General features: G+C 39.6%; 1 protein-coding gene across 1 annotated transcript in view; it reads left to right on the top strand.

Moving 5' to 3' along the window:
* The window catches only part of LOC117508950 (arf-GAP with Rho-GAP domain, ANK repeat and PH domain-containing protein 1-like), a 315,020-nt gene that overhangs the window by 135,234 nt on the left and 154,869 nt on the right, over positions 1 to 24,917 (top strand). Inside the window, exons 10-11 of the mRNA XM_034168785.1 lie at positions 11,556 to 11,740; positions 23,655 to 23,758. Of these exons, the coding sequence (XP_034024676.1) occupies positions 11,556 to 11,740; positions 23,655 to 23,758 (289 nt within the window). The remainder of the gene's footprint in view (positions 1 to 11,555; positions 11,741 to 23,654; positions 23,759 to 24,917) is intronic.

The raw sequence follows: 24,917 nt of genomic DNA, 5'->3' as shown, positions 1-24,917 counted from the left end.
GTGCTGACTGTGAGGGTTGATCAGCTCATCCCAGACAGTGGTGTTGTAGCAGTCTCTCAGGGCCTTTACAATTTCAGGGGACCACCTCCTGACAGAGCGAGTGGCTACCAACTGCCTTTGGACCAGGGGGTGTACTGTGGCTGTAGGTGGACCAGGTTGTGGTCAGCCTTTCCTAGATGGGGAGGGGTGTGACACTATATGTTTCCCTCACATTAACATACTATAAGTCAATTGTCCTGTTGTTTCTTGTTGGACAGTCCACAGCCTGTTGAAAAGCAGCCAAAGTAGAGTCCAAAGTTGCATGGTTAAAATCCCCAGAAATGATGATCAGTGCCTCAGGGTGCTTTGTCTGCAGCCTTGCTGTGACAGTGTGAATTTTCTGACATGCAGTGGCTGCATCCGCTCTCGGTGAGGTGGGGTTGGGTGTAAACACAGATGGTGATCACATGACTAAGCTCACTCTGTAGATAGTATGGCTGCAGGCTAACAGCTAGCCGCTCCTGGCAGCACAAGACTGCTGCTCTCACTGTAAATCAACTGGTTTTTCAGTGGGGACAGCTTGTCGATCTTGTTCAGCAGTGAATTAACATTTTCCACGATCAAGGAGGGAATCGATGGCTTGTAGCACCTCCGATTGTCTGCTAGCCTAGGCTTTAGCTGAACCCCGGCCTTGCAGCCTCCGGGTTTCCTCCTCAACTCTGCCAGGATAGGGTGTCGTATCCTTGCTCTTCCCTTTGTTCTCGGAGCCAGCAGTTTCTCTCTTGAGTAAGTGAAAAAGCTTGCTCCTGGTACTGCTGCAAAGTTAAAAATATGCATGGGATATGTGTAAAGCACACAATGTCTTTGTGAGAGGCACAGAAGGTTAGAAAGAACAGGAATAAGAGTTAAAAAAAAAATAGAGGTAAGACTGGAGAGACAGCCATCTCCCACAGCTCCTGAGCAAAAAAAAGAAGTCCAAAAATAAATTAAATTTATCAGAGGGGGAAGGCTTACCCTGTGCATGGTTTCCAGGTTTCCTGCACTATACATGACTTCATATTTTGACTGTGATTTCATCATGAAGTGAGTTATACTAATCCATCACAAATATTTTACATATCAGTATGAGCTTTTATCGAATCCCTAGCCACATTGGTAGTACAGATATTATGGTAAACATGTTTGTGCGCTGTTTTGCTTGACCTTGGTCTTAATCACCTCTTAAAAAAATAACCAAGTAATATTTGCAAGACTTATCCAGCTTTTTTGTTCACACAGAGACACACATACAGGCGTAATAACAGTATCTTGGTCATTGCACATGCAGGGTGAAAAAAAACACATCTTTCAAAGTTGATGAAACTGGAAATAAAAATATTGTGTGCTTGACTCACTCAAAATTTAACAAGTGGTTCATTGGACCATACTTCACTGGACCTTACTTAATCTGTGTAATCTGATGCAACTCCACAGTACATGGAGAATGGGCACTGGAGGCCTTGAACTGGAAATCTTCTGTTTTTGAAGTAAATGCCCTATATTTAACAAATTAACACTTTATACTAAGATTTTATTTTCTTCACATTACTTCCCATTTTCTCTAATCATCTCAGTGCCTTCAGTATTTAATAACTGCAGCAGTGAATTTTGTGGATTGATAATGTCAACTAAATGTTGGCAGGCCTAGAAGCTTCATGTTCCAATTACTCTGATGCAAATGTAGAGATAACAATACACAAATATGTAACGATGTAACTGCCAGGTTAAGGTACCTTGACACTAGGGGTGCAACGGTTCAGTTAGCCCAGGGTTTGGTTCATACCTCGGTTTTTGGCGCATGGTTTCGGTTCGGTTTTGGTATGCATTTCCTAAAAAAATTTAATAAATATATATATATATATATATATATATATATATATATATATATATATATATATATATAACTCCCTTTATTTTGCTCATAAGCAAAAATAAATACAACTTTTTGTATCACACAAATTCCAGTAGGCTATGACTGTGGTAAAACATGTACTGTATAAACTGTAAGTTAAACATAAAATTTCAAGTGTGAAATTTCCTCTCAGCCTTGACTACGTACTCTTACACTAGTATAACATTCAAGTAGGCTATGACTGTTGTACATGACAAAATTATGTACTGTATAATGGAAACATCTATATAAAAAACGCCCGAAAAAAGTTATTTAAAGTTGAGCTCCGAAAAAAGCTGTAGCTTTATTTGGTAAAAATAAAAAAGACTGAACCATTTACAAATTAAAATGTTCACTCAGATCAACTGTGCTAAAAGGCTAAGCTAACATTAGCCTATCATTAAACCTTCACAGCAGTGCAGTTAACATCACATTTTATTTTTATATTATTCTCACCTTGATAAAGCTGCAGAACTAAACTCTGTTGGTCAAACTGGGACTTCGCATATATCCAAAAGTGGGAGATTTCGGACTGAGTGGGTCTGCCCCATCCCCCCGGCTGCCTGCCTTGCTCTGCCCAGGGATGATGCCCGAACTCCGGCTTCTCCGTTCGGGTCGGCCCGCTGTCGTGGTTCGGTCAATATCCCACCAACTCGTCAGTCCTCCCTCGGTCGGCATCACTCCGAAATGTAGCTGAAAAAGTTTCTCCCAGCAAGGTGATGGGAGAATCGTTCTACTGCTGTTTTTTAAAGCTTTTTTGTGGTTCAGGCGATGCAAATTCAAGATTGTGATCGCTCAACTTTTTTCGGGTTGTGGAAATAGCCAGAATGTGACGTAGCAATCTCTGCCCCCCCTTGACGCTTCCGAAGCGAAGCGCCTGACATCACGACGCATTGGGAAGCATTGCCGACGCATAGAAAGTGTGCGGTGTGAAAGGCCCTTAAATTCGTGTCAATGGCAAGACCAAACAATTGTGGTTCATAATGGCGTATTGAACCGTGCATAGCGAAGCGTACGGTTCGGTTTTAAACCGAGAACCGTTGCACCCCTACTTGACACTTGCATGCATTTTGGCCCTGCAAATCTAAAAGGTAATTATTTGTAATGTTTATATTGTAATAGCTTGGTAAAACAGTTGCATGTTCATTCCTTCTCATGAGTAGCTGTAAAAGTATGTTTATGAAAAGATTTAACATCTTGTTATAATCGTTCAGATGAGCTGCGCTGTGATACGGTGCACTGACACAATCACTCTGACTCACACGCAGTGTTTTTTAACTGTTTGTGCAGTGTTCACGTGAATTTCACATAATTAATACATGACAGATATTTTGAACATTTAAAAATTTTCTTTGCTCACTTGCACGAAACCGGGCACAGTTTATAATGGTTCACAGCGGTTTGCAAATCAAAGTCGTGCAAGTGTCAAGGCGCCTTTAAACTGTTTTATAAAATCACAAATTAGGTTTATCCTAATGTTACTGTCTGAACAGTGTTAACCAAACTTTTTGAAGCTCTTCACATCAGACCAAAGATAACAAGATGGAGTTTGTATGTTTCTTCAACATGTAATCCTGTGTTCTGAGCTGGTTCAAAACAATGTGGCCACAAAAGCAGAACTTCTTAGGTTATCTGCCCCAAAATGTTTTCCACACTGACCTTCGGTCTTGCGCACAAATTTGCGGTCAAAGCTGTTTCATAACTAATTTTCCTTTTTTTTTTCTTTGTTAACGAATAGCAATGGATTGCACAATTTAAAGCTATAGGGCCTTTGAAATTTCACAAAACTGAGAAAATTTAGTTTCTACTGAAATCCAAGCATTATAAGGTAGGTTTATTTTTGTAACCACTTCTTTTGGCTATAGATCAGTCGTTTCCATCTCACCCTGTCCTCTGTATCTTCTGCTGTCACAGCAACCACCTGCATGTCCTCCCCCAGAAAATCCATAAATCTCCTCTTTGGGCTCCCTCTTCTCCTCCTGCCTGGTTGCTCTATCCTTAGCATCTCAGGGTTCTCCCCAGAAATTTTTAGTATAGCGGCGCTGTTGGCAATTATTACCTGAGGCAGCATGCGTTGCAAGTCATTTTTAGATGCATTGAAAGCAAGAATAACAGACAAAAAAATGACACTTACATTGTAATGTCAAAGTTCTTTTTTCCATTTTTCTAAGTTAAGAAAATAAATAATGTTGAAAAGTTTAAAAACATTAATATTTGATGGACATAGCATTTGCTCTCTTATTCAGAAATTACACACTGTACCTTTAATCCAGTAAAACAGGCAGTGTTTTTCTGTCATGTTGACAGTTTAGGGTTTATTTTCAACATTTTTGAGTGGGCTTGCATAGTTTTTAAAAACAATATAACCCCCAATTGTCTTGTTTGAACAAGAGCTAAACCTGGACTGAGTTGATTGTCAAATCAGAATCAAATTTATTGCCAGGTAAGTTCTCACATACAAGTAATTTGATCTGGTGTCATTGGTGCATAAACAACAATAATAAAAAGAAAACGAAAAAAAATAATTCTGTAAGAAGTAAATGGAAGAAGTAAAGGAGTAAATCTGTTCTTTTAAAGATTAAACCCTGGATGAAAAACTTTCTGAATCAGTTTTTCACACTTTATTGTTTCACTGATGCTGTGTGGTGAAGATGGTCATTGATTAAAATTGCTTCGCTGATTATTATTTTTTTTACAGCATGTAGCATCCGCTGTTAACACATTTCTCTCTCTCTCTCTCTCTCTCTCTCGCTCTCTCTGTGTGTGAGGGAACAAGAGACTTGTCACTTTCACACCGTATTTGAGCAAACTTTGGAAACATGAAGGCTTTCAAATGTAAAATAAAGCCTATAAATACATTTCTGAATTTCTGGAGCTACACAGGCAGAAGGAGCTCTTTTAATTGGAAGACTTTGACAGTTTTTTTTTCTCTCTCTTTCTCTCTCTCTGCAGCGCTGTTCTGCTCATCTCTCTGCGGGCATGCAGTGGACGCAGCCACTGCATGTCAAAAACTACCTGAGAGCAGGGCACAGTATAACGGCGCTGTCATAATGCTATAATGGCATAATGCTGTTGTTCCATGTCTGGGGAGAACCCTGATCCTTCTCCCTATATACCCTGGGTTTCTCCTGTACACATGTGCAAATCATCTTAATTTTGCCTCTCTGACTTTGTTTCCAAACCGTCCCACCTGAGCTATCCCACTATGTTCATTACTTATGCACTCTTGCAGATATTCTTCAGTCACAAATCACTCCTGCCGCCTTTCTCCACCCACTTCACCCTGCCTGGACTCTCTTCTTCACCTCTCTATCACACTTTCCATTACTTTGGACAGTTGACCCCAAGTATTTAAATTCATCTACTTTCATCACTTCTACTCCTTGTAATTGCATTATTCTGCTGGGCATTCACACACATGTACTCAGCCTTTCTTTCATTCCGCTGCTCTCCAGAGCATATCTCCACATTTCCAGGCTAGATTCAACCTGCTCTCTACTCTCACTACAGTGCACAGTCATCTGCAAACATCATAGTCCATGGAAACTCCTGTCTGATCTCGTCCATCACCATTATGAACAAAAAAGGACTCAGAGCTGATCCTTGGTGTAATCCCACTGCCACCTTGAGTGAATCTGTGATTCCTACTGCGCATCTCATTGCTGTCACACCATCCTTGTACATGTCCTGCACTACCCTCACATACTTCTTTGCCATTCCAGACTTTCTCATACAATACCACAAGTATTCTCTTGGCACCCTGTTATAAGCTTTCTCTGAATCCACAAACACACAGTGGAACTCCTTCTGGCCTTCTATATACATCTCCATCAGTACTCTGACCAGACATTGCATCCGTAGTGCTCTTTGTCAGCATGAAACCATATTGCTGCTTACAGATCTTCACCTGTTTTCTAAGCCTAGCTTCTACTACTCTTTCCCATAACTTCATGCTGTGGGTGATCAGCTTAATGCCTCTGTAGTTACTGCAGCTCTGCACATCACCCTTGTTTCTTAAAAATAGGAACCAGCACACTTCCTCTCCACTCCTCAGATGTCCTCTCACTTTCCAAGATTTTATTAAACAATCTGGTTAGAAACTGCACTGCCATCTCTCTTAAACAATTGTTTCCCTCCACTGGAATGCCATCTGGACCATCTACTGTTCCATTCCTCATCCTTTTCATAGCTGCACTCACTTTATCCTTATTAATCTCTTGCACTTCCTGATTTACTCTCTCCACATCACCAAGCTTTTTCTCTCTCTCATTTTCTTCATTCATCAGCTCCGCAAAATATTCCCTCCACCTTCTCAACACACTTTCCTCACTTGTGAACACATTAACCTCTGCATTCTTTGTCACCCTAACCTGCTGCAGATGCTTTGTAGCTCTGTTGCTTTCTCTGCTCAGTCAGTGAAAGTTGTTTTCTCTTTCCGTACTGTTCAACTTCTTGTACAGCTCACTAAATGCTTTTTCCTTAGCTTTTGCCACTTCTCTGTTTGCCTTACACCGCATCTCCTTGTACTCATGTATACTTTCTTCATCTCTCTGGCTATCCCAATTCTTTTTTGCCAACCTCTTTCTCTTTGCTTTTCTGAGCATTTTCATTCCACCAAGTCTCCTTGTCATCCTTCCACTGTCCAGGTGTCACACCCAGTACATTTCTAGCTGTCTTCCTCACCAAATCTGCAGTACTTTTCCAGTTGTCCAAAAATGAGTCCCCTCCATCCAGTGCTGTCTCACCTTTTCACTGAATTTCACACAACAGTCTTCCTCCTTCAGCTTCCACCATCTGATCCTTTGCTGAGCTCTGACTCTCATCCTCTTCTTCATCTCTAAAGTCAGCCTACAAACCACCATTCTATGATGTCTACCTACACTTTTCCCTGCCACCGCCTTACATCACCTACAAAGAATGCAGTCCACCTGTGTGAACCTTCCTTTAGTCTGTCATCCTTTGCGCTTCCCTTTTCCTAAAATAGATATTCACCACAGCCATTTCCATCCTTTTTACAAAATCAACTACCATCTGCCCTTCTGCATTCCTGTCCTTAATACCATATCTACCCATTACTTCCTCGTCACCTTTGTTCCCTTCACTGACATGTCCATTAAAGTCCGCTCCTATCAACACTCTTTCGTACTTGGGCACACTCTCCACCATGTCATCTAAGTCACTCCGGAAATCTTCTTTCTCCTTTGTCTCACAACCTACCTGTGAGGCATATGCACTAATGATATTCATCATCACCTCTTCAATTTCCAACTTCACACTCATTACCCTGTCAAACACTCGCTTAACCCCAACACACTCTTACCATGCTCTTCCTTTATAATGGTATAACCTGGATAATGGTGGTTTGAATCATATTTATCTAATATATTACAATTTGTTCATGTAAATGGGGAATCTTCTTCACAGACTAAGGTTAATTATGAAGTTCCACAAGGTTCTGTGCTAGGACCAATTTTATTCACTTTATACATGCTTCCCTTAGGCAGTATTATTAGACGGCATTGCTTAAATTTTCATTGTTACGCAGATGATACCCAGCTTTATCTATCCATGAAGCCAGAGGACACACACCAATTAGCTAAACTGCAGGATTGTCTTACAGACATAAAGACATGGATGACCTTTAATTTCCTGCTTTTAAACTCAGATAAAACTGAAGTTATTGTACTTGGCCCCATAAATCTTAGAAACATGGTGTCTAACCAGATCCTTACTCTGGATGGCATTACCCTGACCTCTAGTAATACTGTGAGAAATCTTGGAGTCATTTTTGATCAGGATATGTCATTCAAAGCGCATATTAAACAAATATGTAGGACTGCTTTTTTGCATTTACGCAATATCTCTAAAATTAGAAAGGTCTTGTCTCAGAGTGATGCTGAAAAACTAATTCATGCATTTATTTCCTCTAGGCTGGACTATTGTAATTCATTATTATCAGGTTGTCCTAAAAGTTCCCTGAAAAGCCTTCAGTTAATTCAAAATGCTGCAGCTAGAGTACTAACGGGGACTAGAAGGAGAGAGCATATCTCACCCATATTGGCCTCTCTTCGTTGGCTTCCTGTTAATTCTAGAATAGAATTTAAAATTCTTCTTCTTACTTATAAGGTTTTGAATAATCAGGTCCCATCTTATCTTAGGGACCTCATAGTACCATATCACCCCAATAGAGCGCTTCGCTCTCAGACTGCAGGCTTACTCCCATGATGCACTGAGTGTTTCTTTCTCTTTTTGCTCTGTATGCACCACTCTGCATTTAATCATTAATGATTGATCTCTGCTCCCCTCCACAGCATGTCTTTTTCTTTTTTTGATTGAAATTGATTGATAATGACACCAACACCATTTGTCTTCCTATCTACACCATGATACAACAGTTAGAACTGTTGTCTATGCTCCTGGCATTACTTCCCTTCCACTTGGTCTCTTGCGCACACAATATGTATACCTTTCTCCTCTCCATCATATCAGCCAACTCTCTCCCTTTAGCAGTCATACTGCCAACATTCAAAGTCCCGGCCTTCACTTCCATCCTTGTAGTTTTCCTTTTTTTCTCTCGCTGTCTCTGGACACATTCTCCTCTTCTTTTATAGCCCAATTTCCACTGGAACCCTGTTGGGCAACGGCACTGGGAGGGGATGTTGTTAACCGATCTGGTATGGAAATTTGATTTTTACTCTGCATCTTTGTTTTTGGCTTGTTTTACGTCGGATGCCCTTCCTGACACAACCCTACTATTTATCCGCACTTGGGGCCGGCACTCCTGAGTGTACTGACTGCGCATCCCATGTGGCTGAGTTAGGTTTATTTTTACGATCCGATCCAATGTGATATGACAAAATATGATACACTTTATTGTCCCCAAAATGAAATTTGTCTTGGACTTCATGTGCTCTGCAAACCTTTCTGTCTCAAAAATCAGTAAATACAACAACAGACAATAAAATACTTACGGCTATGGAAAATTCAGCAACATATTGCACGCTACCCATCATGTAATATGCAATTAAGACAACATACGGAAAAAGGATAATAAAATTACACACCTTACTAATGGCCCAGTCACACGGCACACAACGATTCCTGAACGAAGGGAAAAAGTAAAAAATGTCACAATTCGTTGAGAAAAGGTGGACGAAAGAGCTTTTATCACAGAACAGTCTGCGAAGCAAGAGCGCAAAAGGGACGAAAGAGGAACTTAACAAAACCAAAGCTCACAATCTCGACGCTTTAACGAAACGCACCTGAGCCACAGCTGGAGCAGTGTGTGTCTGCATCTCTGCATTCCAGGATTCTGCACTGGGTCCTGGAGAAACTGCAGACAGAATCTGTGGAGATCTGTACGCACGTTGGTGGACCACCTGCTCCTCATCCAGAACAAAAGAGGGATCATCTCCATCATTATCAGAACCCTCACTGTCTGTCGACACACTGCGTGCTCCGTCTTCCTCCAATTTAAAAACAAAAAAAGAAAAGAAAAAAGTGTGCCGTGGTCACTGTCGTATCACAGTATTATGTTCTAAGCCATATATATTAATTTATAACAGAAAACTGTCAAAAGGGAGAATAAATAGAAATATAAGTGTAAAGATGATTAAATATATCAGAGCTGTAAATTAATCAGTGCGTGTAAGCGCGCGCATTGACTCGTGCGGTTATTCCACCAGCTGATCACTGATCCACAATGTGAATTCTTCCTTCCAGAACAGCTCTTTATATCATCATTTTGATTCAACTACCGGTTGCCACATGTACAGAAGGACTGGATTGTCATTTCTACACTCATATTGTTATATTTAATACAAAATAATAAGCGCACGCAAGAGCTCCTGCTGCCGCTGATGCTGCATTCAAGTACCATTGGAATTACACAACTTTTTTGTTGTTTCAAATTCAACAGTTGCTTGTCGCAAAATAATTAATTATATCCACACAAAATATTAATTCTGGCCTATGTAAGGTGCCTGAGCCCATTGAAGCTGCCCCCCACACAGATAAAAAAAAATCCAAGCAAGCAGGCTGAGTTTGTCGTGTATTTTCCAACGGTACATGAAGCAGCAGCAGCGCCGCGCTCACAAACCGGCTTCTGCGCTGTGTGAAAACATTCAGCTGCTCCAACGAAGCCAAATTAAACAATAACGTTACAAAAACTACACAAATGCTTAAAAAACATCAAGAACGACAGCAAAACGAGACACAGACGAATTGAGGTTTTCGTTGCCCTTCGTTAAAATTTTTCAACAGTTTAAAAATCCCGACGTAGCGCCAGCTGCAGGAACGAGGCTGCGCGAAGGTTAAACGATGCCAACGACAGTCAACGAAAGTCCAGATTTCTTGTTTCGTCAGGGCTTCGTCACCCTTCGTTAAGTGCCGTGTGACTGGGCCTTTACATATATACACACACACACACACGCATGTGTATATACACCTATCCGTGCAAATCCATACATACATACATGCAACCATCCACATGTACCTGAACATACACCCAAATATATTTAGCCATTACACACATACATACCCATTCAGTCACCTATCTATACATCATACACGTAATAAATGTACATACATGCACCAATACATGCATAAACCCTCTGACACTGCTCTTAAACAACTTATACACCTTACGGAGCATTTAGGAGTCTAAATGAGGTCAGAACAAAAGAGTTCTTGTATCTGTTCCGTTTACACTTGGGAACTCTGTATTGTCTACCGGATGGTAAAAGCTCATACTACTAATGGAGGATGTGGGACGGATCACATAGTATTTTGCGTGCTTGCCTGTAAACAGACTGCTCATAGATGGACCAAAGGGCAAGGGTTCCTGTCCTCCCTATGAACTTCATGGCAGTCTGCACTAGACGAGAAAGCTTTGATTTTAGCTGAACCAAAAAGTTCCCATATCAAGCTGCCAACCCGTACCTAATGATGCTCTCTAACACTGCCCAATAAAATAAAAACATGATTTTTGTAATCTGTGGCAAAATTACAGCTTATTTTAATGAAGAGGACATATTTTTCTGGGGGGAAATTCCAGAGTGAATATTGTGTTTTCTTTCGTCGCTGTCATGCAGACTAACTACAGGTGTGAGCATGAGTGAGGTTTTGAGATTACTTGTGACCCATCTTGCGTTAACATCCATAAAGGCCCCTTCACACATAACACAGTTGAGGCAGAACGGCGCACGAAGGCGGAGTCAAATGGCACTAATGGAAAATTAGTCCCACATGGCTGACTTTATTTTTCCAAATTTTTCTTCTGTTAGGATCTGAAGAGAATCTGTTCATCTTGAACCTTGTTGTGTCTGTTTTTTCATCCAAATGCGCAACAATCCGACATTTTCTGCAAATAAATAAGATGGATTTACATACAGATAGCTTAACAGCAAACGCTATTTTGGCCCCAAGGTGGCACCACGAGTCACGTGACCTTTATTTATTTATTTTTTTTCCAGCTCATCATGTTGCTACTCTCTGTATAAAGGGACTCTAGTAGTTACTAGACATTAACACTGTAAATTTGCAGTCATGTGAAGGGACTTTGTCCATTGATTATCGTCTTTCAGTTTATTGAATACTACATGAATATCTTATGTATATATAATGTCTCATTCACATATGCATCCAGCTGACAGAAATGACTGGGTGGCAGTGCTACAGGACTGCACTAGAGGGCGCCATCGGAGCAGCACATTGAATCCTGTTTCACCGTTGACTCCTGGCTATCAGGGCTATCTGGAACTCAGAGGTTTACGCTCCAAACTCTACACTGTTGTTGCCTCAGATAAGGTGTTCCTCTACAAAAACATAGAGGTGAGATGAACTGTGTGTGTGTGTGTGTGTGTGTGTGTGTGTGTGTGTGTGTGTGTGTGTGTGTGTGTGTGTGTGTGTGTGTGTGTGTGTGTGTGTGTGTGTGTGTGTGTATAAAAGAAGAAGGGCCTTTATTGTCTTTGTACATACATTTAACAAAATTTGTTCTCTGCCTTTAACCCATTGTAATTACAGTTAGACACAATCCACCTCCAAGGAGCACTGGGCACTGAGTGCCCCAGAACCAACTCTAGATGGAGAGACGCTACCTTGGTCAGGGGCAGAGAAAGGAGCAGACCCTAAATAAGCATGCTTTTTGTTGGGGGGGGGGGTTATACTATATATATGTATATAGGAGGTGTCACACTACATGTATTTGTATTGAACCGTATGATACGCACACCACGCAGAAAACATGACATTTGACATTTCATCTGATTTCCACAGACTGTCTCACTCGAGTTTCATGTTTTTTTTTAAACTCAATCTTTATTTTTCTTTATTTTTATATAAACACATACACACAAAAGAAGAACAAACAGCAGCATGAGAAACAGCAATCAAAGAAAAATATGTTTGATACATCACAGTATTCATGTCAATGACAGCAGAAAACAACAAACAAATACAGGTCATTGTATTAATAATGGAAGAACTGGTTTCCATCTCTCATCAAAAATTGGTTTCTGCAGTCTCAGTAAATATGTAATTTCTTCCATTTGGTACACGGTCCATACCTTCTGGATCCATATATTAGAAGATGGAGGCTCTGGCTTCAACCATTTAATGGTTATGCATTTTAGTGCTACAGTAAGCAATAAATTTAAAAGATACCTTTCATTTCTCCTGTCCATATCTTCAGGAACTGCACCCAATAATGCTATTAAAGGGATCTGTGGTATATCTCTCCTGAAGATCACTTTAAAGGCATCAAATATCTCTTTCCAAAAAAGGCTTAATTTAGGACATGACCAAAATATATGTGTGTAATTAGCAGTATTTGCCCCGCAGTTCCTCCAGCACGAACTGTGGTTTGTTGTTCGCATTTTAGCTATTATCTCTGGTGTCCTGAAAAATCTTAGTATGACTTTCCATTTAAATTCTCTCCAATTGTTTGAGCTTGTGACCAAGTGTGCACTAGTGCATATCTTATTCCAAGTGTCTGTTGATAGGTCGATGTTCATCTCCGCCTCCCACCTCCAACGTACATGCTCAGAGTTTTGAGTGGCTATTGATATAAATAAATGATATAATTTACCAATCACTTTCCCGTCTCCTTCACCAATTTGTTTCACTAGAAAAGTCTCTATGGGGTTGGGTGTCAAAAGCTGCTCCCAGTCTTTGTGCATGGTCAAAAATGACCTAAGCTGCAGGTATCTAAAAAAATCTGTCTTGGGAAGGCTAAATTCCTTTTGCAGCTTTTCAAATGATTTGATATTATTATTTTTTATCAACTGGTGTAGATAAGATAAATTACAGTCTGACCATTTTCTAAAACCAATATCTAAATTATTAGGGATGAAAGTTATCATAGAGCCAATATTTGTTAGGATTGAGAGCAGCCTTGGCAACCCAAATGTCAAACGGATTTTGTTCCAGTTTTTTAAAGTATGTTCTGTCCATATTGTCATGTCTCTTACAGGGTTATCTAAAAAGGGCAAATTCTTTAGGGGTACTGAGCACATACTTTTTTCTGTATTTAGCCATCGGGTGGACATGTCGTCTTGTATCCAGACTATCATTGGTTTCATTTGTGCCGCCCAGAAATAATATCTGAAATTTGGGAGATTAATACCACCATCGGATTTAACAGATTGCAGTATTTTAAGTCTAACCCTAGGGCGTTTTTTCTGCCATATAAATTTAGATATTAGTTTGTCAACGTGGTCAAATGTCGTTTTTGGAATTTCAATCGGTAACATTTGAAATAAGTATAGTAGTCTCGGCAAAACATTCATGCGGACACTCTCCACTCGCCCTAGAAGAGAGAGAGGGAGTAAGGACCATCGCTCTAAGTCATCACTAATATGTTTTATAATTTTTTTTCTAATTTGCATCGAATAAGTTGGTAAGAGACTGAGGTATGTTGATGCCTAAGTATTTTATGCCCTCTTTGGGCCATCTAAACCCACTTTGTTGCTTTATATTTTCTGAGACCTGATTATTTATATCCATGGCTTCTGTTTTATCTACATTTATTTTGTACCCAGAGTAATATCCGTAATTAGAAATAAGTTCTTTCAAGTAAGGTATTATCGTTGCAGGTGTGGTTAGATACAATAAAACATTGTCTGCATAGAGTGATATTTTGTGTTCCTCTCCTCCAATCATAATTCCCTGTATATTCTTATTATCTCTAATAAGTTGTGCTAGTGGCTCAATGCTTATAGCGAATAATAACGGGGATGGGGGCAGCCTTGTCTACATCCACGCTCCAACATAAATCTCTTTGATCTGTATCCATTAATCCTCACCTCTGCTTGGGGATGTGAATAAAGAGTTTGAATCCAGCTTAGAAAGTTAGGGCCAAAATTAAACCGCTTTAATGTTTGGAACAGATATCGCCACGATACTCAGTCGAACGCTTTTTGTGCATCCAGAGATATAACTACTGATTCCGCTAGTTTATTCTTTTGATGGGCCATTATGTTTAATAGTCGACGTACGTTATCTCCATAATATCTACCAGAAATAAATCCTGTTTGGTCTGGGTGTATAAGCTGAGTGATTATCTTGTTGACCCGTTGAGCTAAAATCACAGTTAATATAAGTACATCTCCGTTCAATAGCGATATTGGTCTATAAGACTGACATTCAGTGGGATTTTTACCATCTTTGTGTATAGCAATTATAGATGCTTCCTTCCAAGATGGTGCCATCGTCTTAAATTCTAGAGCATATTTATAGGCTTTTAGCAGAAGGGAGGTTAAAAGATCCTTAAAGGTCTTATAGAATTCGTTCACATATCCATCTGGGCCTGGGCTTTTCCCATTTTTAAGTGAGGAGATGACTTGTTTAATTTCAACTTCTTTTATGGGTTCATCCAATTCCTTAGCTGAGGAGGCTGGCAATTCTGTAAGTTCTATGTGCTCTAAATAGTTAGCCAATTCCACATCATCAGAACAGGTGTCTGTATTTTTATATAATGATTTATAATATTCAGCAAAAGATTCAGCTATGTCTTCAGGTTTAGTGACAAAATCTGTCTATAATCTTATTTTGTGGACTGCATTGGAGGATTAAAGCGCCTTGGGGCAACTGTTTGTTGTGATTTGGTGCTATATAAATAAAATTGATTGATTGATTGATTGATTGTTGTTTTCTAAGTCTGAATGCAAGTAATTTACTTGCCCTATTCCCATCTTCATAGTGTCGTTGATTTGTGAATCTTAAATTGCCTTCAATTTTATTGGATAATAAACTATTAAGTTCTCTGCAAGTGGCATTTAACTCTTTTGTAATATTAATTATGACGGATTGTTTATGTTTCTGTTCTAATTTTTTTAGTTTATCCTCAAGTTCACGCTGTTTGGCCTCTTTCCTTTTCTTTGCAGTTGCGTATGAAATAATTCGTCCGCAGATATAAGCCTTAGCACAGTCCCATAAAATTAATGGATTTGTTTCTGGGGTGACATTAGTTTGTAGATACATTTTGAATTCTTCTATAATAAAAGGAAGAAAATCTTTATCATTAAGTAGAGATGTATTGAGTCTCCATTGTTTAGTTGTATTTTTATGGCCAATATCCCATAGTAGTGTGATGGGTGCATGTTCCGAAAGGGTGATAGGTAAGATTTGAATTTTTTTTATCCTATGTAATTCTGACTTTGGGGTGAAAAAATAATCTATCCTGGAATAGGTCGCATGTCTGTTAGAATAAAAGGAGAAGTCGCGGTCTCTCGGAAACTTGCTTCTCCATATATCCACCAAGCCTGTTTCTAGAACGTGGTTTTAGAGGGCTTTACTCATTCTAGATAAAGTGGTCTTGGAGGGATGTTGACGGTCCAGTAGCTGTGACATGACACAATTAAAATCACCTCCCATTAACAATATACCTGTACTAAACTGTAATATTATATTAAACAATGTATTGATAAATGCAGGCTCGTCCTCATATACATTCACTAGTGTAACTTCTACACCGTCAATTATTCCATTCACCAGAACATACCTCCCCTCTGTATCCTTATGTATAGAAGTGATCATGAAATTAATATGTTTATGTATAACTATAGCAACTCCCTTCTTTCTGCCTGAGCGGTGTGAAGAGTAGTATATTTTATCCGCCCAAGATTTTAATTTTTCATGTTCAACATCAGACATGTGAGTCTCTTGTAGGAGAGCTATATTGCAGTTAAGTTGTTTTAGTTGACGTAAAATTTTCTTTTTCTTGATTGGGCTGTTCAGGCCCTTTACATTATAGCTTATAACTATTAATCCATCCATTCCCATCTATCTAGGTTGAAATTATATTATATGTAGACAAATTTAGTAAGGATATGGGCGCAGGGTGGGAGGCGGAGATGAACACGCACCAGTTATTATTTGTGGGTCTTGAGCTGCAGGGCCAAACCAAACAGTCCATCCATATATGGTGAGCTGCATCTATAGTTGAAACATTTTTCATTCTATTTATGGTAAAAAAGAAGATGTAAGACAATGTTGTTCTCATGCTTAACACAAGTTCCCTAAAGAACAAAGGAAATAAAGTAACAAAACACATAGTAAAAAACACACACACAAAAAATACAATTTTGGGGGGGAACAAACATTTAACGTGTGGGAAACTCGTCCCTAAGCTACTAAATAGCAGCAAAAGTGCGCAGCACAGATTAGAATTAACTGCGCTCTAAGTGCGCAAACAGGGAGGGAGAGAGAAAAAAGAAAACTAAAAGAGAGTGACTGGTGCTCCCGCGGAGTCAGCACTTGTATTAATCAAACAGCTGTTGTATATCGGTATAATTTTATTATTTAAATCAACAAACACTCTATATATAATCAGTCTTTAGTTATCACCAACATTCACTTTGTCCTGGTATTTTTGGCCAGTGTATGTTACACGTCTCTTACCCCGTTCCCGGTCCTTCTGGCTCCGCGCTCTTCATTTGAAGAATACGCTTGGCATAGTCCATGGCTATCCGTGCGTCCACAAATTCCTTGCTCTGGTCTCCGTATGTAACCCTGAGTCTGGCCGGGTATAGTAGTCCGTAGCGGATCTCCTTTCGGCCTCGCAGCATTTTTCGGACTTCAGTAAACGCTGCTCTGGCTTTGTCCACAGTAGCGATGTAATCGGGAAAAATGGCAACACGTTGTTGATTGTATATCAATGGCGCGCAGTCTCTGGCTTTCCGCAGAATCATAGCAGCATCCTCATCGTAGTGTAGTTTGGCAATTATCACCCAAGGTTTCTCCCGGTCCTTTGCATTGCCCGGAGTAAGTGCTCTGTGAGAGCGGTCCACTTTCACATCTCGGTCTAATTGTAAGATTTCCCTGATGACTTTAGCGACTGCTGTGGGGGAGCTGGAGTCAGGCCCCTCTGCTATGCCCGCTATCCTGATGTTACATCGGTGCATTTGGACCTCCATGTCCTCACATTTGTCTTTCAGAGTGGTTACCTGGGTCTTAAGGTGATCCACAGTGGCATGTAGTGCGGTGGTTTCATCTGACCACGTAGATAGTCCACTCTGCAGATCTTTCACATCCGTCTTTATTGTCCCAATTTCCTCATGCATTGTTTTAGTGCTATTAGCGATTTCAGCTCTGAGGCCTTGTAGTTCAGACTTAAGCGCCTCGAAGTCACTTGTTAGCGTGGCCTTAAGTTCGTCCCTCAGTATTTTGGAAATGTCCCCTCTCAGGGAGGATAATACCTCTTCCTTAAAGTCTTCGGTGGTCGTCATGTCGCTATCCACGCTCTCAGCCGGGCTGTGTGGGATTTGATCTTGGTCCGTGCCGGCTAGCCTCGTGTTTCTTTTAGCTCGCGAGCTATTAGTCTTGCCGGTATAGCTAATTTTTGGAGTTTCTGAGCCATTCAGACCGGTCGTATGGGCGTAGTTTCTTCTGTAGCGAAATTACGCTGTGTTACGGCAGTATTGCGGGGTTGGTCTCAATGAAATTAGCTGTATTATGGCATAAAATTGGTTGGCTCAGCGGGAGCTCCAGAAATCGCGTCCTACTCCATGCTTGCTCACTAGCGCCCCCCGAGTTTCATGTTTTGTGTAAAAAGAGGCATGATCTTGTGCCTGAGAAAAGGAGATGTGGCCATACCCCTCTGCCTGCTGTGTGTGACTGTGGTGCGAGTTGAATGAAGCCAGTCAGTTGAAGCGAGCGACTGGATTATTCCAATCAGAAACTATGGAATTTGAATATAAAAATATGAATGGAATTGGTTAATTTATCTTTTTCTTCCGAAATATGAACCTAAAAGTAAAAGTGTACTGATGCAACATTTGTTGTTGAATCACTGTCCCTGTATGTAATCAGACCACATTCGAGTTCAGACACCACCAACTTATGACAAAAGTTGTTTTGTTATGAATTAAAGTAAAATTTCACAGATGAGATGTCCGTCAAATTGCGACACTGTGTTCAATGATTTTTGTGAGATGCCGTTATTTGCACAAAACACAAACAAAAGTAAAATTGGCAAAATATTGAAGGGAGTCTGGCTTTACACATCGCAAAAGAACAAAGCACTTAACATGCTGCACAGTAAAATCATCCCAATATGAATGATGAGATGTAATCAAGTCATAAACGTTTCATGAAAAAAATTAGTTTACATTTGCACTTTTTCTCACAGTGCTAACAGCAGCTCCGCTGATCACAGATTAAAGCTACTATGCCAAAGTTGTACTGAACAGCTAAACACAGATTTGTACTGAACTGTGACTTTTGTGTACTGTGACACCCCTAATACACACACACACATATGTGTATATATATTATACTAGCTCTTTGCCTATGGGGATCCACGGGTGCTAGATTGGGTCGTGTTTCTAAAATAGGTAGCTGACATTTTTCAAGGGTGGTAATAAATTATGCGTAATTTCTATAATAAGTTGGAATGGAGTGTGTGTCCAGAATGTTTTTAAAACCTTAGTCCTCAACAGTTTTTAGAAGACCTTCACCCTTTTATTTTCTGTTACTTACGTAATTTTTTAATGATCATTTATTCTCTTAATGTATTTATAGATTGTTTAGGGCCTCTTCACACATAGTGCAAATACGTAGAGGTCGCATGAGCGCACCACGAAACATCACGCCAACGGGCAGGCGTGCACAATGCGGGTGCGATGGTTTGTGCACATGACGGTGTCTTTCGAGCAGGAACACAGTGCGAGGTGTTGCAGCTACTCGCACTGTGTTCCATGGGACGAGGTGCACCACATCGCGCCGCTGATGTGGAGGAAAATAAAATAAAAAACAGCTATATAATTAGTGAATATCACTGGGCTGACATAAATAATACATAAACGTGAAACACATGCACACGTGTTGTGGCATGGGCAACACTCTGGCACGTCACGTGCGCTCGGCAACTTCACAGTCGTGGGGCACTTCGACACATTTCATTTCACATCCACCTCGACAGTGATTATCTGCAGACTGTTTTCATGATGATAGTGAGAATGGCCACACATTTTCTAAGTGCCATGCGAGCGGTGTTAGATGTTTGTGTGGGTTAGCTGGAATTTGGCCAACACCTGCCACGAGAGGGTTGATGAGCTCGCACAGCGCACACTCTTTCTTTCAGCTGCTGGTGTGCACAGATAGTTGTAGCAACAGGTGTATAAGGTGTTGGAAGCAGCTACGATTTTACATGTTTTGCATACGATTCCTGCTTCATGCACACTTTATGTGCAAACCATCAAATTCGCACTATGTGTGAAGGGGCCCTTAGGTTCTTGTTATCATATACACACTAATTATTATTATTAGTTATTCTTATCATTATTATTATTATTTTATTTTATTATGACTTCTATTTTGTCATTAGATTTTTAAATGGACCACAATGGAAATAAGTGTTTTCACTTTCTTGTGTCATCTGTGCATTTTTAAGGTATTTATAGTTATATTATGTACTTACATTGGGCCTCTTGTATCAACGTTGCGTACGGCGATATTTGAGCGTATATGGGGTGTACGCCAAAACGGCTGCGCTACTTGGCATTTATCAATGTGGTCGTTGGCGTACGCTGCGCTGAAAATATACACCAGGTCGAGAGGTGGCGTAAATTATACACCAAAATGAACCAGCGCTGGAATCCACATAAAAATGAAGATGATCAACATGATAAACAGTGCCATTATACAAATCAATGCATATGTTACATAAATAACACTTTCCTGATTATACTACATAATAATCAATACAAATCCCGCCTTTGCGGGATTGTTATGGAGCACGATCCGTGATCACAGCGCTGACAGGAAGGAAAGCGCTGCTCGCCTTTTTCTCCAGACGTTGAGCCTGGAGCCAGAGCAGCGCTGAGCTTAACTTCATGTGGTGTGATCGTTTTAGACAATGAAATTGATAATAACAACTATAGTTCCTTCATTCCCTTAATTACCCGTGCTGCAGCCAGGTTTTGTCATCTCCATTCGGTTGTCACAATAAAATAAATACAGAAATACATTTAAAAAATAAGGAAATCTGACAGATTAGGCATGTCTTATTAATTGAGCGAGCAAATATCCACGTCAAGAATTATTGACATGTGTAAAGAGAATACAGTGGTCCCTCGCTATAACGCCGTTCACCTGTCGTGGCCTCGGAGTCTCGCGGAGTATTTAGTCCAATTTTGCATGCCTTTTTTTTTTTTTACAGTGTTCTGTGTTCTGCGTATCAGTTTATAAGAATCTTGTTGCCCAGAAGAGAAAAGAGCACCAACAATTACTCATAACTGTGTTTGTCACACGGAAACACACACCTGCTGCAGCGAGATGTGAGTGGGAAAAGGCGCAGCGCCAGGACGCAGAGGAGCGATCTGTGACATACTGGTCAGTCATTATTAATAATTTCTTATGTGTCCGACCTCGTTCGTTGATCGTTAAAATTAATTTGTTAGTTCTAAATGCCATCATAATTATTTATAGGAAAACTTTCTATTTTTATTTCTCAAACAAATGTTTGGGCCTGAAAACAGTTTGGTATTATTTTCCTACTAAGGTTTGAACTTTGAGAGTGTTTACACACGAGAGAAAAGTGAGAAAATGTTCATGCCTGATTGGGAAAGTGTATAAACTGTGTAGTGAGGGGTTTTACAGCCTTAAAACATCTATAATAATTGTAAAAAATAACGCTGACTACGTCGCGGTTTCGCGTATTTCGGGCTATTTTTTAGAACGTAATCCCAGCGATTAATGAGGGACCACTGTAACACTTTATTGATTATATACTACAAAACAATTGATACAACGGCCGCTTTTGACGCTCTATTGGCACGCGTCGTGATTGGTGGAGTTCTTTTTCATTGCCGTCTTCCCGACTTCCATGTCGTAAAATGATGGTGTGTCTGAAGCGGAGTCTGAATATTTATGGGCGTGTTTATTATAATTACGATCGTTTCCACCCGCCGCATTTATCAAGATCACGTCAGGCGTACGCCGGAAATGGGCAGGTGCGCACTGCTTGATACATGTCACGGTGACTTTGGTGTATTTCAAGTTTACACCGTAAATTTACGCCACAAGTGCGCAACATTGATACATGAGGCCCGTTGAACTTACTAAATAAATCACGCACACATGTAATATACTTCCCCTGCTGGAATGGCATGTGAGTCCAGAATGTAATTATTGTCAATTGTTCAGTGTTATTAGCTAATATCTGTAGTTTCTCCAAAAATATTAGTCCTATTAACTTTGTTTTGGCGACGTTCATCCTTGACCCAAAATACATAAGCGTACCAAACAGCAAATGCCAGTTCTTCCTAGTTTGTCCGTTATTGAAGTTTTACCCATGCATGCACAGCTTTTTGTCTTTTCTGCATTCTGCCCCAAGCGATTTCTTCCTTTTTTTTTTTTTTTTAAACACTCCCACAAACAGAGACGGTGGTGGAAGACATCAAACACACTACACTTCTCAATCATGGTAACGCCAATGTGACACTTAATTAAACTGACTAAACCAGTTGAACTACAAAAACACAGTAACTCAATAACACCAACAACACTGTTACATGCTATGCTATCATCTTTTATTGTCATTCACTTGAGTCTCACAAATGTCATAAATTGCTCTATGAAAATTTATGATGAAGATATACATACGATGCAATACATCTTACTGCATCTTAACTAAAGTGACATGAAATATACGACATGGCTAAAATTAATCTCTGTTACCCGTGCGTATAACGGGTAACTCAGCTAGTATCTATAAAAGGCAGTCTGTGCATGTGGCACAGTTTGTGTTCGGGCTGAACTTCCACAGTGATTAAGCGATCAACATCAAATTTGGTATGGTGACTGGGGGCACCAAGGGGAATGTCTTTGGGGCCTTTGTGTTGAAGGCGCATGTGCACGAACACACATACACACGCACACGGTCAGCCTTATATAGGCTTTGAGGATTACATCAAAACTACTTCATGGATTCTCACCAAATTTTCACCACAGATACATATTAGGCCATGGAAGATTCCATTAAAATTTGGAGGTCATCCAGATCCGAATCCGGATTCTGGATCAAGATTCACTTTATATAGGCTTTGAAGGATTACAAATCTACTTCACGGATTGTCACCAAATTTTCAACAAAGATGCATATTACGCCTGGGAAGACTCCAGTAACTTTTGGAGGTGATCCGAATCCAGATTCTGGATCAAGATTTCACTTTGTTATAGGCTTTGAATGATTACTTCAAAACTACTTCTCGGATTCTCACCAGAATCTGGATCTTATTTTACTTTATATACGCTTTTGAAGGATTACGTCAACTACTTCACAGATTCTCACCAAATTTGCACAACAGATATCAGGGCATGGAAGACTCCAATAACTTTTGGAGGTGATCTGGATCCAAATCCAGATTCTGGATCAAGATTTCACTTTGTATAGGCTTTGAATGACTACTTCAAACCTACTTCACAGATTCTCACCAGATTTGCACAACAGATAGATATTACGGCATGGAAGATTCCATTGAAACTTTGGAGGTGATCCAGATACGAATCCAGATTCTGGATCAAGATTTCAGTTTGTATAGGATTTGAACAGTTACTTCAGAACTACTTCACAGATTCTCACCAAATTTGCACCACAGATAGAATGAATGAATGAATTTATTTGGCGCACAGATTCAACAAGACAATAAATAATAAATAATACAATAAATAAGACAATTCATCAGATAGATATTTGGGCATGGAAGACTCCACTGAATTTTGGAGGTGTTCCAGATCCAGATTGGTGGACTCGGGTAATTCAGCTAGTCTAAGATGACCATGTGCTTGTGTTCGCTATGCACAGCCACAGTAATTAAGCAGTCTACGCCAAAGTTGCTATGGTGACTGGTGGCACCAAGGAGCCTTTAGGTTAAATGCATACGTGCCAAAACACACACACACACACGGTAATCACTTTGACATCACTTTGAGCAGATGGGATGAATTCATCAGTTAAATCACCCGCTGGAATCAGTGGCTGCAAAGAAAACTTGCACCCTCTTGGCCCTTTCTGGAATACTTTGGACACCACTGGTTTATAGCCTTTTATTCAAGCAATCAAGGGTAAACTGAATAAATGTGTTTCTTCAAATTTAAGATCAAACATCTTCCTTCACATTTAAAATCAAATTCACTCTCATGTCTAATATGTTGTATTTAGAATATTTTAGATTTAGAGGACCATTTTTGGAATTGTTGATGACAAACTAGGCAACTAAGCATCTTGTTCTGTTTTTTTCTCCAGGATTATCATATTGGAGTGGGTATCACATCCATTCAGATGAATGTAGGAAATATAAAAGTCACAGATCGTGGTTTTGATCTGACCACACCATACCGTGTATTCAGGTATGTACACACAGTTATACACCCTGCAAATTATATTTACTACACTTAAAGTTGTACTGACCATTACTTCATGTTAGCCCGATAAAAAGTGATTTCTATACAGATTAATGTATTCTGTCAAATTACAGTTACCTCAGTTATCTAATGAATGAGTTGAAAGCAAAGATACTACAGCTATGAAAGATCTGCTTTTTCACTGAAAATACATTGAGTAAGGTGAGCTACGCAGTGAAGCAGAGTAATGGAACTCTGTTTCTCATAGGGCAGTCTGTTTTTGTGCCAAAACAGTCATTATATAAAACGCTTAATTATGTTATATAATATGCCCATATATAATGTAAAATTCAGTTATGTGTATGAATATAATTTAATAGAAAGGTGAAGTCCAAGAATTGTTGAGTAAGTATTGAAAACCTTAAAGTGTTTCTTTGTATAACTAACTCATGTGAACACCTCAAATACATGCACCATTATTATAAATTTAATTCAGGCAGGACACTGCTGAGCTGATTATTTGAAACATGACTAATTGGTAAAATATAAACTACCTGTTGTGAAATACTGCAAATATTAATTTGAACTAAATCCCATGTGGAATTATTTTCTTTTTTGATAACACGGTTATTATTGTGAAACTGATTGTACATGAGAGTGAAGCACATTGTAAGCAATCACTTTGGCAAATTAAATCTTTCACAATAAACTATAATAAAACAAAAACTCACTGTTAACCTTAATGGAAAAACAAAAACTCACCACTGTTTGTGATTATGTATGAATATCTATATGCACTGTCAATGAAACAAGACATTTTTAATTCTACGATACATTTTTCAGTTTATTCTTTAAACAGTCATGGAGTCAAGCTGTCTGCTTCCTCGTTACAAAATCTGCATGTTTTACACCTATTTTTGAGACCTGTTAGTGTGAAGAGAAAAAATGTTTTTCTATTCCAGAATTTTCAAAGGCGTAAATTTGTGCGTTATGGTAGTTAGTCTCAAAAACCACCATTTCTTTAAAAATATCTCACTATATTGTGTTTCCTTCAGTGTGTTGCCCATTTTAATTAGCAATTCAGCAAAAATGTGTTCTAATGCAAACTCCCCCACCCCCCACACACCTACTTTTTGTTCAGTTGGTGTGCCCATAACAGTGCATC

Source organism: Thalassophryne amazonica, chromosome 4 (genome assembly GCF_902500255.1).
Source record: "Thalassophryne amazonica chromosome 4, fThaAma1.1, whole genome shotgun sequence".
NCBI classification, from domain to species: domain Eukaryota; kingdom Metazoa; phylum Chordata; class Actinopteri; order Batrachoidiformes; family Batrachoididae; genus Thalassophryne; species Thalassophryne amazonica.
This window is presented reverse-complemented; position numbering and strand designations above follow the sequence as displayed.